The 19202-nt window shown below is 39.1% G+C and overlaps 2 protein-coding genes across 3 annotated transcripts; both read left to right on the plus strand.

The window, feature by feature from the left end:
- Positions 1-5306: 5306 nt before the first annotated feature.
- Positions 5307-7026, plus strand: CALHM4 (calcium homeostasis modulator family member 4; the record flags this gene model as incomplete). The annotated part of the gene is made up of 2 exons (XM_084284445.1): positions 5307-5864; positions 6628-7026. The coding sequence occupies 2 exons, from the start codon at positions 5307-5309 to the stop codon at positions 7024-7026; spliced, it is 957 nt and encodes a 318-aa protein (XP_084140571.1).
- Positions 7027-9090: 2064 nt separating this feature from the next.
- On the plus strand, positions 9091-18700 carry RWDD1 (RWD domain containing 1). 2 transcript variants are annotated; one of them, XM_084283346.1, is made up of 7 exons: positions 9091-9218; positions 10483-10548; positions 12056-12186; positions 12812-12955; positions 14144-14276; positions 14898-14960; positions 16275-18700. In XM_084283346.1, the coding sequence occupies exons 1-7, from the start codon at positions 9146-9148 to the stop codon at positions 16385-16387; spliced, it is 723 nt and encodes a 240-aa protein (XP_084139472.1). In that variant the 5' UTR covers positions 9091-9145; the 3' UTR covers positions 16388-18700. The 2 variants fall into 2 exon arrangements, with proteins under 2 accessions (XP_084139472.1, XP_084139473.1); XM_084283347.1 differs by lacking the exons at positions 9091-9218; positions 10483-10548 and adding an exon at positions 11224-11366.
- The last annotated feature ends 502 nt before the right edge of the window (positions 18701-19202 follow it).

Here is a 19202-nt window from a genome sequence, read left to right on the forward strand (position 1 = left end):
GTTTCTCAGATTGTCTCCAGCTGGCCACAAGCACCAAATATGTCTCTCACTGCAAGAGACTCCATATCCTGTAGGAAAATGTACTGCACTGCATTAAAAATAAATAAATAATCTCTAGATTATCATTAGCATAAATTATCTGCAGTGAAACCATCACAAAGCACTTAAGGCAACCCATAAGTGAACATCATTTTATTTATCTAGTTCTGAGTATAAGAATGAATTATTTCAATCTGAATTATTAATACTAAAATCATGAAGGATCACTGCAGCCCAGAAGGTGCAATGTTTGGTAAAGAACACATCAGCTTTGTTTGGAAGATACTCTATGTGCATACATATATATACCTAACTGCTCATATATAATATGATGCACTAGAGAGTATGTGCTATGTTTTGAAAGGTTTGCACATGCTAGAGAAAATGTAGCAGCAATGCTCTGTCCAAACAAGCTGGGAATTAAATGGCTCCACTGAGGGAATCAAGTCATTGGTAGCTTGAATCCACACCTTTAGGAACAGGACAAAGCCACCTTCATAATTTTAACTGCTGTCTGACTTGCAGCCCCATGTGAACAGTAGATGTTGGCACACACCTGGCAGCTGTTTAAATCATAACATAGCCTTCTCAGAATATATCCAAGGCAATTTGAATAGTGGGGATGTTAACATCACCCTCCACCTCCCTTCCTCTTACGTTTTTCGGGAGATGATATTAGTCTTTAGCCCCAAGAACTGTTGGTGTGGTGCAAGGTTGGACTCAGTGATCTTGAAGGTCTCTTCCAACCTAGATGACTCTGATTCTGTGACTGTTTGAGCATTACAGTTCTTCCCTCCCTTTATAATACACTGAAAACAAATATACACAAAACATCTCATGAAGTTCAAAAGCATGCATAAACATGTGCACCAGTATCTTGCCTCTTACAGTGGACTGGCTGTTATGAGAAAGCTGAAACTTCTAGGGCTAAGTACATGATCTCTTCAGTAGTCCAGTATCTAAGGATTCTCCCAAAAACGAATATTCCAGACCAGAATGCAACAGTGCATTTGGTGTTCAATATATTAAACGAAAACAAACAAACAAACAATCAAAAAATAAAAAATTACTTTGAGCCAAAATAAGAATATATTTCCCACCAAAAAAAAAAAAAAAAAGGTATCCAAATAAGTACGATACAGGGTTGGGCTTTTGTTTGCTCTCTGTCTTCAGACTGACAGATCTTGTGCTAAATATTTCACACAGAGAATTGAGTTATTTCAAGCTGTAAGAATGTAACTGATGTGGGTTTGGAGATGCACGAAAAAAAACAAAAAAAGTACTTGAGCACTGGTTTCCCACATCGCAAATGAGGGCTCTTTCTCAGAGCCCAGTGTGGCTGCTGCTTTGGCTGTGTTTCAGAAGAACGTAGTACCATTGCTTTCACCTTTCCTTTAGTGCCCTATCTGGGAAGCATTTTCAGCCTGACCTGCTGAAAATTCCTTGGTTTGGTTACAGAGCCCAGGAACAGCTTTCCAAGGGAGTGTTCTCAGATTCAGGCACCTACTTTCTGTGGAAACTCACTGCAGACACCTAACATCTCTATAAATTTTCCCTGTAAAGCACAGCTGAAGCAAAAGATGTAAGTTAATAAATAAATAAACAAATAATCATTAACTGGTTTCTAATTTTCCCTTAAAATGTAGTTATTGATGGTTTTCTCACCAGTGCCTGTCCTGGTTAATGGGAAAGGAATTTCTCCCTTAACCAGGCTAAAGAGTCCATGAAAATGGCTTGGCAACCTGAAGCCAACCCAGGACCATGCAGAATGCAGGATATGGACCATGCACCCCTAAGCTGCCCCAGAAATCTGTTGTGCAGGTACGACCTAAGAGCACAGGCAGGCTTGACGCCCACTGAAAACCATAGAATCACAGAATTGTTTGGGTTGGAAGGGACCTTAAAGACCATCCATTTCCACCCCCCTGCCATGGGCAGGGACACCTCCCACCAGACCAGGTTGCCCAAAGCCCCATCCAGCCTGGCCTTGAACACCTCCAGGGATGGGGCATCCAAAGCTTCCCTGGGCAGCCTGTGCCAGTGCCTCACCACCCTCTGAGTAAAGAATTTCTTCCTAACATTTAATCTAAACTTATCTTTTTTCAGCTTAAAGCCATTACTCCTTGTCCTATCCCTACACTCCCTGACAAAGAGTCCCTTCCCAGCTTTCCTGTAGGCCCCCTTTGGGCACTGGAAGGCCGCTATAAGGTCTCCCCGGAGACTTCTCTTCTCCAGGCTGAACGACCCTAACTCCCTCAGCCTGTCTTCATAAGAGAGGTGCACCAGCCATCTGATCATCTTCATGGCCTTCCTCTGGACTTACTCTAAAAGGTCCAAAATGCAGCTAGAGGAGGCACAGCACATCAGCCTTTTGACTGCTTGGTGATGAAAACACTTGTGCAGGATGGAAGAGACCAGGGTTCAGTCTCATCCTCTGAAATCCACAGGAATAAAATCTTCAGATGAAAAATAGAGGAAACCCCCCTTTTTTCCTCTACCCTTTCTTGACCACAAGATAACAAAATCCAAATCTTTTTCTGATCCAATGAGATACCAGCTAAGCATGACTGCTAGAACTGATTCAGGTGGAGTCAGCTTCTTCCCAACACCTCAACACCCACAATGACTGGAATGAGATGAGTGAGTGAGTTTTGACTAGATAAGGTGGGCAGATGAACTGAAACCAACCTCTCTCTTCTGCCACGGCAGCTTTATTTCAATAAAAAAACAAATGAGTACAAAAAAAACTGTTTTATGCATATGGAAGGATAGGAAGATGTAATATGTATTCTAATCAACATATTGTAACATAAAATAGCAAACCATGCTCAGTTCTTCAGAAAAAGCACTTATTCTCATAATGAAGTTCCTGGCAGAGAATTCAAGCTGACGGAGCCCTGCAAAATGACAAGGAAAAACACAGCTAAGGTTTGCCCATGTATTGCTATTTGCCTCAGACATCAACTACAATCCTCTCTTTGCCTCAGAGGTGAGCTGGCTGTCACCCCAGGCTGTAGTACCTTGGATCGCATTCAATCCTAACTCCTCCTGGGCATCAGATAAAGAGACTAGATGTCTACCTCAGGACTCTGGGTTGCTCTGCAAAGGCGACTACTTAAAGGTTTGATATGCCGCCCAAGCTCTTAATTGGATCCAACCTGTAATTTGTTCCACAATAGGATGACCCAGCAGGGCTTTTTACAGCACAACATGAAAGCAAATGCAGAAAAAGTGACAATGCAGCACTACAAAGTTGTTTTATTGATTGTATAAATTGCCTCATTCAACAGCCTTAGGCTGACTATGAATATTTCAGTGTTGTGCACCTCTTCAGTTTCACATCTAATGTGCTTCTGGAGTAAACAAGTGATGCTTGGGAAAGCCTGCCTCCTTTATAAGCAAAAAGGGTGCCCAAAGAAAGCTCAGCAGCAATCAATTGGAGATTTTAAAGAGAACTGAGGCACAATGGAAGAATCTTATAAAGCACATTTTCAAAATAATTCTGTAATAGGCAACTGGGTTTGTTCTACTGAATTTAAAGGAGGCAAATTTTATCAAAATATAATACCACTAGTTAATTTAAAAAATATATATATAAATATCAAAAAATCTGTGTTGTTGAAAGAAAATGAATCTTCACAATTCAGACAGCACTGGTCATTTTGTTATGGTACTACACTGCCCAAACAACCAAGAACTTAACAACAGATTCCAGAAAAGTAGTGGCAAAGTGCTGATGGAGGTTTCAACACATTTCTCTAACACTTTTAATTTAGTGGAATGGTGTCGCATGGATTTGTGAGCCAAATGTCAGCTTTCATAGATTGTGAATGAGGATGGGACAAGCAGATGTCCACACTAAAAATGCACTAGAGGAATAGGGTCTTGCCTTGTAAATAGGCAAGACTTGTTTGTTTGTTTGTTTGTTTGTTTAAACTGGCTACTTTTTTTCCTGTTCTTGGTAAAAATCTTTATATTACAGGCAGTTAGACTTCTCAGAACCTAGATGTTTACAGGCATTTGCATATTCACCACCAAATCGGACAGGAGTGTACAGTGGACAGAACTACCGGATGGCATGACCTTAAAGTGCAATCTGGACAAAATCACCAGGAATTAAATGTTTTAAACTAACCTCTGATTAAGGCTTGATTTGTGAGAGGCACCGAGAACCCAGCTCATGCATCCTAGCATAGAAACCAGCTCTGGAATGCGTAACTAAAAAATTTCTATCTACTCTGCCCACAGAGGGGTTGACGATACCTACACAAAATCTTAGAAATCTGAATTGTGAACATGCTATACAAATGCCAGCTGTTTTCATGAGTACATCTGAAGCTGGCTTGACACCACATGAATAGCAAATTATACATTACCACAGAAAATCTTTCTGAAGGAGACAGCCTAAAGGAGTGTTCAATGCTGTCACAAAATGAGACATGCCGGTTTCTTGCCAACCTCAGGTGAAACAATAAAATCTTCGTGGTCCAACAGCTAACCACATCTCAGACTCCAGAACTGGGGAAGCAAATAGAACCAGAACTGACATTAAATGTTAACAGAATTGGGATTCCAAACTTTGTGCAGCTTACAGTATCCTTTCCATTTTTATCTTAATGTTGAAACATTTTAAAAAGACCTTTTTTTTTATTATTGACCCACTCAACAAGGATTTCTTTGTTTTGTTTTGGCTTGTTTTTCTCTGTGCTTGTTTGCTTTGTTTTTAATAAAGAATAGGTGAAAGCAATCCCTTTTATTCTTTTTCCCCCCATTTTTCTCCATTTTTTCCCCTAGTCCTACATCATCCTTCTGCTAATTACCAATGATTAGAAAATTGCTGGCCAACTGCCCCTGGCAGGGTAGTAATCAGTTTACTAGCATTGCATGACCTTCACAAGGTAGGGAGGACTGATTGGTGGTTTTAGACAATTAGCAAGGGGCTGGCAGAGCTCACAATTGCTTAAATGCTGAATGTTCCTGAACTGCTGAGGGAAATTACTGGATCAATTAAAGCATGTGACTGGATGTCTGCAAGTAGATATAAAGCTAGTAAACAAGCTTTGGACTGTTAAGGAGCAAAGTTAAAAATTAGTTGAAGGGGAAAAACTAGCAGTTGTTTGTGTTTGTTTGTTTTTTGTGGTTGTTTTATTTTGAGCTATTGGAATTGATTTGTTTCCAGTGTAGTCTGCTACTAATGTTAGTTAACTACAATTAAAAACTGTTATTAATTTAAGGCAAAAGCATCTGGTAAAGTGTAAGATCTAAAAATGACTTTCCTTCCAAAGTGGCCAACTTTTCTAAAAGGCAAAGAGGTTGTTATTGCTAATGCTATAATTGCAATATTGACAATTGGTGGGCAGCAACTCTTCTCTTTCTTTACGTTCAGCTGTCCCTGTCATGTGGGGCAGAACCTCATCTACGGGCTGGCCTTCCTAGGTGTTCCTGCGCTGATCCTTCTGGTTGTTGGCTATGCTCTGAACAACCAGACTTGGAGACTGGTCACAGGCAAAAGGTCTCCCCTTCAGGCAGAGGGCACGCAGAACCAGCTGCTGCAATGCAAACTGACCTGCTTTGTGCTGTGCAGCATCACCGGGAGGGCACTGGTTGCTCCTGTAACGTGGCTAGCGGTCACCCTGATAAATGGCTCATACTACGTGTGTGCCATGAGCGAGTATGTCTCTGTATATTATTATGGAGCTAATCCTAATATTACGGCTAGTGACCGCAAAAAGATTCTGGCTGCGTTCCCTTGCAGTCAGTTAGTTCCTCCAGAGCTGAGCCGGGCAAGAGACGAAGTGATTCTCCTACTCCGATACCAGTCACAAGTAAGTAACTCATGTTTCTGCTGTGAGAGATGTTGCCTGCAGATCTAATTTTATCAGTGAGTTAATTCAGCAGGGAAAGTGTGAGGATAAAACAGGATCAATATCTTTTGCCTTGAGTGCCAAATCTGTGTTTTGAAGCCTGCTTTGTTCCAGTAAGAGTAATTAAATTTTCAGTATGTAAGTTATTACTTCTGACTGTCCCATTTGCTACCTGCTACTGGAGGATGCATTCCTGTATGTTGAGAAGTACCTCCAAATAAGACCAATGGAAGTCTGAGAGCCACTGGAGGGCAGGAAGATTCTTGATTTGAACATAAGCAATGTGACTAAAGGACTGAGAGAGCGCCACATAAGCCAAATTTAAGTTCTGTGTGTTTTTTTCTTCTTTTAGATCAGACTCAATTCTAGGAGCTTACATGTGAGATAAATACTAGAGGGAATATTAACTTGTTACTTCAAAGAAAATTGGTTTTAAATGGGGTGTAAGATAATCTGGGGTAGGAATTAGAGGGCTTCTCTGTTACATCCTTAACATACCCTACAACAGAACTTCCTTAAACTTGATGGGAATAAATGTATTGCATGGCTGGTTGCAGTGGGCAGGGGACTGGTTATGATGGCTGACAAGGTCTAAACCTAGCAAGTGACTACTGCCATCTCATTCAGGAAAAGCAAATAATGATTGTCTTATGGACTTTTTAACACTCAGAAGTGACCACTATGGGTATTCTCATCTGTAACAGCTTTTCTTTGTTTGTGGAAGGTGGCTGGCTGGCTTCTGATCGCTGTGGTAGTCATCACCGTCTTCCTGTCTTACTGCCTGGCAAGCTGTTTCTCCCCACTCAGCTTCCTCCACTTCAGATACTGGACCAGCTATGTCCATAATGAGCAGGAGCTCTTTGATGAAGCGACAGACCAGCACTCCAAGCTCTATGCCATACAGCACATAAGGAAGTTTTTCGGCTTTGTCCCAGGGAGTGAAAACGTAGGAGAAATCCGCATCCCATCTCTCAGAGAGTGGCAAGCCATTTCTGGACTGGCCTTCCTGAAACTAGTGGATGAGGAGCATTATGACTACAGCCTCCTCCACGACTGGGCGCTCAAGGGTTCAGTAGACAGGAAATACCTGAAGCTTGATGAAGACCCTGTGACCACCACTTAGCTCTGAGGATCTGAACCCCACCAACACTTTGTAGAAAAGCAGGAATGTGTCTAGCTCAGCTTCACACCTGAGCTGCTGCAGAACTTTCTGAGACATGATTTGCTCATGTGCTTCATAATAATACCTTGTTACTGTAGTCCTTTGGGTGCTTATAGGTATCTCCTGATGGTGTCTAACTCCTGTGAGATGCGATGGTTTACGTCCAGATTGCCTTGTAGCACTTCTGCAAAAAGGATGAGTTTTATTGGGAAAGAAAGTTATCCCCGAATGCTTTTTCTTCCCACCTATTAGCTATAAATTAAGTATTTTTTTTTTTTTTTAGATTCTGAGCAATTAAATTGTATGAGCCTGATCCATTCTGTGCAAAGTAAAAGTGTATACCCAGCTTTGTCTTACTGACCACTAGCAGAAATGCCTTATTTTCCCCTTCGACTTCTTTCTTATATTATGTGAATTAAATTTACTGAGCTAATCACAAATTAAATCTGTGGATATAGCAGTACAGAAGAAACATAAAGAAACTTCAGCAACAAAAGCTAAATCTAGATATAGTGATAAGAGAACTTTGAGTTCTGCTAAAAAAAAAAAAAAAAAAAGAAAATGCTCACTAAGATGCACCGGATGGAGGGGTTCAGCATGTAGCAGCTCTTTTTTTTTTTTTTCTTTTTTTTAAAAAGACACTATATGTGAAATAGAGATAGCAGAGTCAATCTCACTTTCCTTTTGCATGTACTACAAAAACTGTCAGCTTCCACCTGTGTGCCAGCCTACTACACAAATAGCAAATCAGGATGGGAAAATCTCACTCTAGAGCAAGGTTTGGGGGGGAATACAATTCGGTCATTCTACTGTGCCCATAAGTATTACTGTGGTTAAAAGCTATTGATTTTTTTAAATGGAAAAAAAAAAAAAAAGATTTAATGAAGTTTTTATCTTAATTCTGCATGTTATGATGTGATGTTACTAACTGATATGTCTCCTTTAGCTCCCTGTGCACATGCTTCGGGCTAGAAGCACGGACAAATGGACAACACAGGTTTTTCCTAATGCTTCCTGTATTGCCTTGCTGTCAGCAGAGTGTGCTACAAAGCCACGTGCTAGATCACAGGATGCTATCCCCTGTTTGGGGGGGGAGGGAGGAGAGACAAGTTTTCAGTTGGAGAAATACAGTTATTTAGCACTTCCTATCATGAAATGCAGGAGCCTAGAGTATGTTAAAAAGCAGGCCTTGGTAAGTGTGCATAGGTCTTCCTTTAAGAGTTAAAATCCTAAAAGCAAGCACTTCTGGGCATGCAAGAGATGTATATGCTGAATAGCTGGAATAATGCATATTTTACATCACTAAACAAATTCTTATGAATTCACAAGTATGTATTTCACTTGAATCCTAAACTTTCTGGTAATCGTACTCCATGGTTTGTATGACAAGCTTGGGAAGCCAAGTATCTGCTAGTGAGCACAATTGCTAATTTCACTTCAAATTCTTTGGGTTTCTTGGTGTGGTTTTAACTATGTGCAGTCTGTGAACCATGCAATCGATTCGTGTATCTGAAAGTTTCTGCGAAATCGTATGTTGTCTTCAGAGTTGAAATGAAGGAGGGGGGAAACAGCTGCTACCTTTATTTTGTGTATTTTTGTACTTTATCCCTTGTTTTATGGTGCTGCTGTGAAATGATACGGGACTTGTAGATAAGCGAAAGTGAGCCGTCAGCCTTTTACTTGTTGTGGGAGTGTAACTTTTAAGTGACCCTTCGTGTTTCCCAGCTACTGTTTTAAACTAAAGTGTAAAAATAAAATAAAAATATGGGGTCACACTTCCGAAGGAGGAGCTTTGTGTGCCGTGGTGATGTCTGCCTGCCCCTACACCGCTGGAGCATGGCCCTGTCGGGCTATGCAGCCCTGCAGGCAGCCTGCAGCTGCGGGGGACCCCAGCACAGAACACGGACATGCAGGTTAGCGTTAATTGCGCTAATTAGCCTCCCTGATGAAGGGAACATCCCCCAAAAGCCCAAAGCCATCCACGGCCGATCGGGGCGGCGCCAGGCCTGCCTAGCCGCTGTGCGGCGCGGGGCGGCGCAGCGCAGGCGCCTTGCGGGGGGCGGGCGGCCGGCGGCGGGCGATGACCGACTACAGCGAGGAGCAGCGCAACGAGGTGGAGGCCCTGCAGTCCATCTACCCCGACTCCTTCACCGGTGAGCGCCGCCCCCCGCGCCTCAGCCACGGCCCGACCCGCGGCCGGCCCCGAGCCGCCGCTGCAGAGCTCGGGGTATCGCTGCCGGCTCCTTCTGTGAGGGCCTCGGGTGCGGGAGTGGGCGCCGGGGAGTCGCTGAGGGTTTGCTGCGTGCTCGCCATCAGCCCTGCCCTGCCTCTGCCTCGCTTCGTGAGGGCGGCTGCCGGCAGCGCTTCTCTATGGAGTTCACCTGAAAAATCTGCTTCTGTTCTCCGCGGTTATCTGCTAAAGCTGTGTGAGGCGGTCTCTGGTTGCTGAGGGTGCTGAGTCAGTTGTTGTGATGTTATTTTCATATCCTGGCCCTTCTTGCTTCTGTGCTCTCAAGTAACGCGCTTGTACCCAAAGGAGGAAGGATTATGAAAAGATTGTGATAGCGATACATAGGCAGATAGGTAAAATTCAGTCAACAAATCGTGTCTACTAGATCACTTATAGGTTATATCCGTGATTCAGACTAAGCCCTGTTCAAGAATTTGGTCTGCAACTCATGCTTGAGTGATGGGGTGAAGCCGTCTAGTCCTTGACAGTAGGTTATAGAGCTTGTCCCCATTATTTATTTTTGTCTACTTAAAACTGCTTGTTGTCTGTCTTCTAGCAGCCTCCTTCCCAGCTGGGCACTAAAAGTGACCATACTTTGCTTTTGGAGGTGAACTTGACTGCTCACAGATTTAATTTTTGGTATTGACTGTTTAAAGCTCCTCCTTTTAGGCTACTTCCAGACCTATGCTCTTGAAGGAAAGTGTATCTTTTTGTGTACCATTGTGTATCATTGTGTATCTTTTTGTTTTAAGAAACATTTGTTACTTTAAGCTGTTCTAAATACAGTAGAAGGAACAGATACCCTGTAAAGTCTAGGGCCACCAATGCACTGGATACCTACCATACATAACTAGCACAATACAGCAGACTAGTTTGGGGATCTTTCTGCACACACTTGTTGCTCTGTCACGAGTCATTTAGTGGTAGGTAGATCTGCACTCTTTCTTTTCATGGAGAAACCTTTTGGTATTGTTGATGTAATATGCTGTCAGTCAAAGAGCGCTTTAGACTATCCTAAGGAAAACAGTTGTTAACTGAAAAGAGCTTCTTAATAGGTTGAAAAGGCTCTGAATGCTGTAACCAGGTGCTTCTATGCCTCATTAGTCCTAGAGAAATTCAATTTTAGGGATGTGAAGTAGTTGTCTAATTTATGGTATCTTTCTTTTTTTACCACTCTTTTTTAACAGTATTGTCAGAAAAGCCAACGACTTTCACAATCACTGTGACGTCTGAAGCAGGTGAAAATGACGAAAGTAAGTTGATCACATCTTACAAAATAATAGTCTCCCCTCCTATATTATTAACATACAAGTTTACAACCACGTTTCAGTTTTAGTGTATATAACTACTTTCAACTTATGCTTCCATATACCTGGCTGCTCTTTTCCAAAGTCTACTTCCACTTTAAGTATCTTACATTTATTAAGCTACTGTAGAAAACCTCTTCCAGGGGCTGAGTAAAAATAAATGTCCTTCTCTCTAGACTGTAAAGTTGTGGAGATCAAACGAGAAGTTTTTCATTCACATGGCGTTAGAAACCTAATGCCTGAACTGTCCGTACTGGCCCCAGAACAGCTGTTCTGTCCCATGCTCATTCATTTCAGGGTAGCTTATGATTGTTGCTGTAAAGTGTTGGTTTAGTTATTGTTGTGGAGCAGTTTCTGAAAGCTGAAATAACTATTTAGGGTTATTAAACTGTACTTAGGATAGCCTCAACAATGCATTACGATTGATTTGCTGGATTGGTTCCTTTCCACGAAGGTCAGAGCCATGGCTTACCCAGAGGAAGATATGTGTGAAAGACGGAATAGGGTTGTCATGTTTAAGATGGCAGAAAAACATTCTCAACTACTGTAAAGTAAGGCACCGCGTGTGCAGAAAGCTCTTAAACTTTATCATCCTGTGAAGTATCTGTCCAAAATTCTTCTTACAGAAGGGCTGACTGTAGTTATTGTGCTCTTAGTATGTTGCTGCTGGGGCCATCAGCATCTGGTGCCCTTCTGGTATGGAAAGGCTTTGTGGTGCTCCGAAATACTCCGGCACATCCAAGAATGCTTTATCTCTCAGGATGGTAGGTGCATGAATTTGAAATTTCTGGTATCAGCACAAGTGTGCTCAGCTGAGCTCTGCAAGTGTCTTTGGGTGAACTTTGGGTGTTCTGGCAGGATGCACGAAAGGAAGGAACTTGATTCTTTGTTGGCCTTGTTGCCTTGTTAACCTAGCTCTGGGTGGCATCAGGTTGAGTGTGTGATTGTTAGGAAGCTCTTTTGGCTTATTAACATCTTTCGGATACTTGTGTTCTTGTGATAGTATGCATGTGGAACCCTGTTTCCTGATGCAGTGGTTGATACTCCAACCAGATATCCAGAATTTAAAGCATTAGTGGGCTGAGGTTTTGTCTAAATCTGTTTGTTACGACTCAGCCTTGTTTTCTCCAGCAGTGAGTGGGATGTAGGGGAAAAGAGGTTACTATGCCCACTCTTGCACGGAAAGTTTTTGAGTCTTCTTAAAGTCCTTTCAGGCATGAATTTCCTGGATTAGTTTCTATAAGGGTAAATTTCACAGTCTTCATTTCTCACCACTCTTGCCTTATATTTAAATCTTTTTATATAGTTTTAATATCTGTGTAAGATGGCTGTTCCTTTAAGAAAAGATTGTTTTCCTACTGTGAAATCTTTAGGCTACTGATGCAACAGAAGAACATACGATTAGAGTTACATAAAATAGTCACTATAAGAATTGCATTTTTTTGTCTTGTAGCTGTCCAAACAACACTTAAATTTACCTATAGAGAAAAATATCCTGATGAAACTCCACTGTATGAAATTGTCTCCCAGGAGAATCTTGAAGATAATGATGTCACAGACATAATAAAACTGTTAGAACAACAGGTAAGGAAAATGGAATACCTCGATTGATCTTGATATCACTTTCTTGATATCACTTCTCATTTTAGCCAGAATTTATCCCTCAAGTCAGTTGTTCTCTGAGCGGATGGCCTACTGATGAAATATATTCCATACTGTAAGGACTGACTTTGAACTTGGAATTTGGTAAATAACACTAGTGAGGTAAATGACATTACAGAGGTAAAATATAGGGCTAATTCAGTGTGCACAGATGAAATGGAAGTGTGCAATGAAATTGCACTATAGGCTATAAGCCCTATAGGCTATAGGGCTTTCCCTCTTGGCATTTCTGTCTTACAGTGAATTCATGTAACTGTGTATGTATGGTAATTTTGGAAATAAGCCACTTCTATTTTATTTGGAAAGATTAAAAAAAAATACTTTTGCCTTAATTCTTTTCAATAACATAATTATTTTGGGGTAGACAGGATACTCTTCAATCCTTGGCATTAGAGAGAGTACATTGTGAAGGTATGAGGAGGAAACACTTTTCTGTTTTTGATTCAGTAATTCTTGTCAAGTCGTGTCTGCCTTACAGATACATGCATTAAGCTACAGAAGGTATGAGGTTCTCCTTCTGTTTGAGATTGCCTTCTTTGTGTTGTAGGCAGAAGAAAATTTAGGAATGGTAATGATCTTCACTCTAGTCTCTGCAGTACAGGAGAAATTAAATGAAATAGTGGATCAAATAAAAACACGAAGAGAAGAGGAGAAGAAACAGAAAGAAAGAGAAGCAGAAGAAGAAGAGAAAGTATGTAAAACACTGTTTCTAACAAAAAAATTATTAAAGATTTTCCTTTTTTTTTTGTTTGCCTTTTTTATGCATGGGTTTGATGCAGGAACAGCTGTGGGCTAGATGTTCCTCTCAATGCAGCTCAAAGTTGATGTAATTAAAACTTACAGACTAGAACATACTTGAGTGATTTCCCCCATCCAACCATTTTCTGAAGCAGTCTTTCCAGAGGTGTTTTGCACATTCACAGTCACCTCTAGCATTACTTCTTAAGGCTGGAGCATGGATTTTTCCCTAAAAACAAAAGACACTGTATCCAGTTTCTTGTTTGAAGAGGCAAGAGGGAGTAGGTAATAAAATAAATAAATAAATAAAAGGGATAGTATGTGCTGTGCTGCACACAGGCTGCTCTTGGTCTAAGGAGGTGTCTCATCCTTGGTAGACAGAGCAGGTAGAGTGGAAGCAGTGGGACCAGTCTTCAGGACATGGTTTGTCCTCCCTACACGTTTTTTACCAACTACTGTGAAATAGTTCTCCATCCATGGGATGTGCTGGAGTAACTACTTAAGTCTTCACTTACTTCTGTGGCTAGAGGGAAATGGAACTTGGAAGGTTCAGTATTTCTGAAAATGGCAGGAAAAAAAACACAAAGCAGCCCTTTTTCTCTGTTAACAAGAGAGAAGAGTATTTTTTAATAGAAAGATTCCAAAAATATAAAAATATTATTTTATGTAAAATATAAAATATTATTTATATTTTATATAATAAAATACAAAAATATAAAACTCCAAAAATATAAGAAGAAATTTATATTTCTATAGAAAAGTCCAGTCCAGATTGCACGTAAGAGGTTATAAGAAGTGCTGCCTATTTAAGGACAACCTCAATAAGTGATATTTTGCTAACCATTACACTCACTTTAGGTCAAAAATAGTATTTAGGATTTTTCCATAATAATTGCTACCTCCGTGCAGCACTCTGAAGGGTGAGTTCCGTGATGCAAAATAAAATAAAATGAAAAAACAGTAAGAATGTGTTTGCATATGCTTGGGTTTAGGATTACTTTATCAGAATGTTTTACAGCAAGCAGATGTGTCTGGGATGCTGTAATTTAAATAAGGAAGAGAATGCTTATCTTTACTCCTAGCTGTGCTAGGTGATGGTATTTGCGGATTTATTTTCTGCTCTTTTTTTTTTTTTTTTTAGCAACGTTTTCATGGCACTCCTGTTACAATTGAGAATTTCCTAAACTGGAAAGCAAAGTTTGATGCAGAACTCCTAGAAATAAAAAGGAAAAAAATGAAAGAAGATGAACAAGCAGGCAAAAATAAATTAAGCGGTATGATATAAAACTGGTTCTGAAGCTTTTGCAATATTATCAGAATATCATGACGAGCCTTAAAAGTAATCTTAACACTTAAAGACAATAGTAGTAACTAAACTTTTAAAATAGTATTAAATTATTGTTCTTCGTGTTTCGTGAAGTCTTTTTGTGTGTTGTATTGGGTTAAATACAGCTTAAACACAGTTCAAGATTTCTGCTGAAGTCATTAAGGTTCCCAAACCACATTTAAGCTTCTTTGGTTTTATGCCAGATGGTATACCACTTTGAGCATAGTTCTGGCAGAAATAGTTGGGTATTGTTAAACAACAGAAAGGCTCTACATCAGACAGTTTACTGATTTGGCCTCATCTTCCCCTACCTCCCAACTAGAAAGGCTTTACTTTGTATGATGTGATGTTTTCTTCACAGATGTAGAAGCTGGTGACTGATGTACAGATCCATCTTGTTTTTCCTTTATGCCCTATCCATCTGAAAAGATGGAAAAAGCATCTTATCTCCAGTTCCCACAGAGGTTTTCTTGTGGAATGCAAGATGAGGACTGATGCAGGAAGGACGGAGCATAGGCTTTTATTTCACAATTCTGCTTGGTTATATTTATTTATTTTTAACTTATAGGGAAACAGCTGTTTGAAATGGATCACAACCTTGACACATCTGACATCCAGTTCTTGGAGGAAGGTAAATTTCTGTTTGTTTCCACCACTGAAAGACAGTGGCTCAATTTTTTTTTTCTATTAGCCAGCCTTCTTGACCCCATTTCAGTCACACATCTCAAAGTTCTATGTTCTTTTCTCTGAACTTCAACACCAATAATGAACATCTTGTATATCAAATTAAATGTTACTTTTCTCTGTGCAACGCATTTCTTCTTTGTGCTTTTGTGTAGGTTTGTCTATTATCTTACTGAAAATAATGTTCTGGTGCCAGCTGAACATTTTGTAAGACTATGCCCAAAGACATAAAACTTGCAAGTCTGTTGAAGATGAATCAACTCACAGTCACATACCATCTATTTCATTTGCTGTACCTCCTTTTAGTGTTCTAGTTTAAAAGACTGATCTTGAGTTAGGGCAATCCTGTAATGTAACTGCATTATCTCTTGGCATTGAAAAGAAACACCCAGGCAGAAGAGTCTAGTTTTATGTGAATGTAACAACTTAATAATAAAAAAAAAAAGTTGTACATGAATGTCATTGAATATAAACTTGAAGTGGCAGTCATAGAGGATTTGTTTCTTCTTTTTTGAGGGCATAATTTAACCTTGCCTTCCTCCCAAAATGCTTAAAGTGAAGTTGGGTTATTGACACAACATTTTACTGTCTCAAAGGAGGAACAGATTTCACCTCTGTATTTGGGCTCTATGCCTGAATGAGTTGGATTAATGTGTTAACTTTTAATCATTTCAGACGAAAATATAAAAGCATGTAAAGCTTCAGCTTTCTTTTATAATTTAAATCTAAAAAAATATGTTATATATTACTGACTGTCTAAAGTAGTTGTCTGCCTTTCAAATTTGCTTGCTGAGAAAATACTTTTTAAAGAATAATTCTGTATGTTCTGATGTTCCTTATTGTGTGTATTTTTATAGATATATGGGAATTTCTGGGAAAATTGTCTTAAGAATACATGGGAATATTCATTTTATTTTTGTATGTATAATTAGTAATAATTACTAATGGTAATAATTAGTAATAGGAAGGATTATATGGAAAATGGTTTCATAAGAATTAAGCAATACAAACTGAATGTAGTTTACTCAAGAAGGTTTAAAAACATTAGAATTCAAGCAAGACTGAGGAGACGTAGAACTTAAGACTGAGTATATAAGAGAAAGAGGATTAAAATACACAAAATAACAAACAGCAAATGTTCAGTGCCGTTCTTTTCAAAGAATGAATGTACAGAGAATGAATATACAAGCATTGTGTATTTTGTTGTTCAGGTACTGTTTTCTTCTTGCATAAAAATAAATTATTTTTCTGTTCTTTGCAGCTGGAAACAGTGTGGAGGTTGATGAATCTTTATTCCAAGAAATGGATGATTTAGAGTTGGAGGATGAAGAGGATGACCCTGACTACAACCCCGTTAATTTAGATAGTGATTAGATATTTTTTTGTACCGGCTCTGTCATCAGCATGGACTTATGTAAGGAGAGATAAGCAGGCAGAAAAGCCACAGCATCTGTGGTTGTAGTAGTGTGTATTGGTTTTATTTTTTTAAAGAAAAAATATTTTAAATCCAGGAGAACAGTCTTCTGATGACTTTCATTATAAATAAATTGACTTTAATATTTCAAATGAAAAATTTGAGGCATATTGTTCTGTCTGAAAATACTCTATTTTCTCTCTTTTTTTTTTTTTCCTTTCCACTTCTGTGAGTGTTCTGTGAAGAGACGTGACAAGAAGCAAAACATAAAGATGTCATAGCAGTCACTAAACACATCTACATGCAAAAGCCGAGCAGCTGTTCTGCTATCTTCCACCTAGGATATGCACGGGCAAGTTTAGTGAATAAAAGGGATCACATACTATGCAGGTTTTTTTTTTCTTTGAAATTTTATTACACGCATTGCAAGTAGTGGTCAGTTCTGTTCTGATGTCCCAATTTACTAGCTGAACAGCTGCAGATTGGCAGCACTAGTCAACTTCTAATAAGGCATAGCCATATCCATTTTACTAAAGTAAAATCTTTTGCCATAGTTCAGGATAATAGTTTCAAAATGACTAGTTCAACTTTGTAGAAAAATAAATAAAATAAATAAAATAAAATAAAAAATAAAGAAAAATAAATCTGAGTCATACAGTCCTCTTAAAAAAATGTTTGATTTGTTTAGAAAAGGCTTTACAAAGCCCTTTTTTTTGTGCATTAACAAACATCCATGCTCCTCCCTTCCCCCCCCCAAAAAAAAAAAAAAAAAAGAATGTTTGTGAAAACAAACATTGTGAAAACACTATCAACAGAATACATTAACGATATTTACAGAGTGCATGTAAGTTTGAATGTAACGAGAGTTGGTTTAGAAGCGTATTGTTGGCAGCCAGTAAAAGTCTTGACATACAGTAAAGGTGCATATCGACTAGTGGATGGGATGTTACATGGTTAACCATTCAGATGAGTTGCTTATGGAGCTACTAGCTTGGTGGTAGACTCCTTCCCCCTTTGCATCTTCAAAAAAAAAAAAATACTACAAGAAGTGTGATATTCAAACAGGCTGTGGTTGAGACTGCGTCAGCTAGAAGGATGGTATGGAAGGTTTCAAGAAACTGATCTCCGAACAGAGAACCACCATGCACCTTGATTAGAAACTTCTGGATTTTAAAACACGTCTGGTAGATTGCCTTAGCTGCTCCAGCTTCAACCTTTGAAAAGAGGATTGCACTAAAGTGTCAGTGCTTAGAGGAGTAAAGAAATTTTGAACTTTAAGGTTTAGAAATTCCATATGCAAGATGAGAGATTTCATTCCAGAAATAATTTAATGATATATAAGCTTACCTGCTCGTGCCACTTGAGAACATCTGTTTAGGATGATCTGATATAACATGTTCCAGTAGTCATGTCTTTTTCTATTCAAGATGAATAAACAAGCATTTCTAATAGACAGAAATAAATGTTCAAGTACCCTATAAATGCTTTTATAAATTAACCACGTGCCTTTGTTCCTACCATCCTCTATTTGATCTTTTTAATTTTGGCACCTAAGAACTCCAGATAAGCGTCTAGGTTTCAGTGATGATGTATGTTTCAAAGCAATAAGCAGGATCTGAGCTCCAGCAGACGTTACCAAATATGCTTAAAAACCTTGTAAGCTAATGTGATGTTAAATCTGACTTTTCCAAAGATGCAGTTGGATTGAAAGCTTCATAGTGACCGTGTCCAGCTTCCTGTGCAATTGCTAGTGTACTTTAAAATGCTGTTCAACACTGAATTTAATTTTCTTCTGCTATGCCTCATTTCAGCTGCATTCAAAAAAAAAAAATAAAAAAAAATTACTTTCCACTGTCAGTTTATACATTTAAAACTAGGATATTTTTCATAAAAACAATGATTTGGTTCTCCTTAAATCTGGACTGAATTCAAGAATACTATGTAATCCATGCAAAATGTGGTAATCTGAAAAAGTTTTCTAAGTCACTGATGATACAAGAGTTATCTAAGTGAGAAAAACAAGTTTCTTGCTAATGTTATTCCTAGATTAATGGGGTTTTCTATTCTGTTTTCACATTAATATTTTTATTGTTTTTTACGCAGAGGATGTGTTGTTTAAAGTCACAACTCTCAAGTTAAAATGCAGAAATGTATTTTTCATTGTTACTTGCATCTTTTGTTTCCAAGCAGAGGTGCTAAGGATTGAAATAACAAAAAAAAATTGCTTAAGTCCATTTCTCCAAGACTTTGACAGACATTTCATAGACTGAGCTTCTGATTTGTTTAGCTTTATTATCCATTAACATCTGTGAAATAAAAGGGAATTTGACTGAGAGTGGGCTCAGCTACATTTGTGTGATTTAGTTTGCTGACATGGACTGAAAGGCGGGCTTTTTTTTTTTTTTGGTGGAAGAAGTTTTGATGATTTACTCAAAATTTGCTTTGAGTTAAACAGAACTCTAATTCATATTAGTCTAATAAAATCCCATCAATTAACTCTGATGGAATTTTAGTAATTCAAACTCATGATGCCAACAACCGTGGCTGTATTTTGCTGTTAAATCTGCAAGTCGAAAACTTACGCTGTAATCCATGTAGAGAGACTATTATGGGTTGCAATGCTGCACTATGGGGCCACAGCTAATATAGGTTTGATCCTGGTGAACGTTATGTCAGAGCTCTAGTAGAATTCAACAGATGGTGCCCACTAGATCAAGATGCTGCAGGAATGCCATCTCAGGCCACATCTGGCAAGCTGCAAAGACAAGACTTCAT

The sequence above is a fragment of the Netta rufina genome (assembly GCF_964035555.1).
Source record: "Netta rufina genome assembly, chromosome: 3".
NCBI lineage: Eukaryota > Metazoa > Chordata > Aves > Anseriformes > Anatidae > Netta > Netta rufina.

Excerpts from the sequence above, each read along its gene's own strand:
- RWDD1 (XM_084283346.1), top strand. The coding sequence starts at position 9,146 with ATGACCGACTACAGCGAGGAGCAGCGCAACGAGGTGGAGGCCCTGCAG. Across the intron at positions 9,219-10,482 it reads CTACCCCGACTCCTTCACCG|TATTGTCAGAAAAGCCAACG; the intron begins GTGAGCGCCGCC and ends CTTTTTTAACAG. Across the intron at positions 14,277-14,897 it reads AGGCAAAAATAAATTAAGCG|GGAAACAGCTGTTTGAAATG; the intron begins GTATGATATAAA and ends TTTAACTTATAG.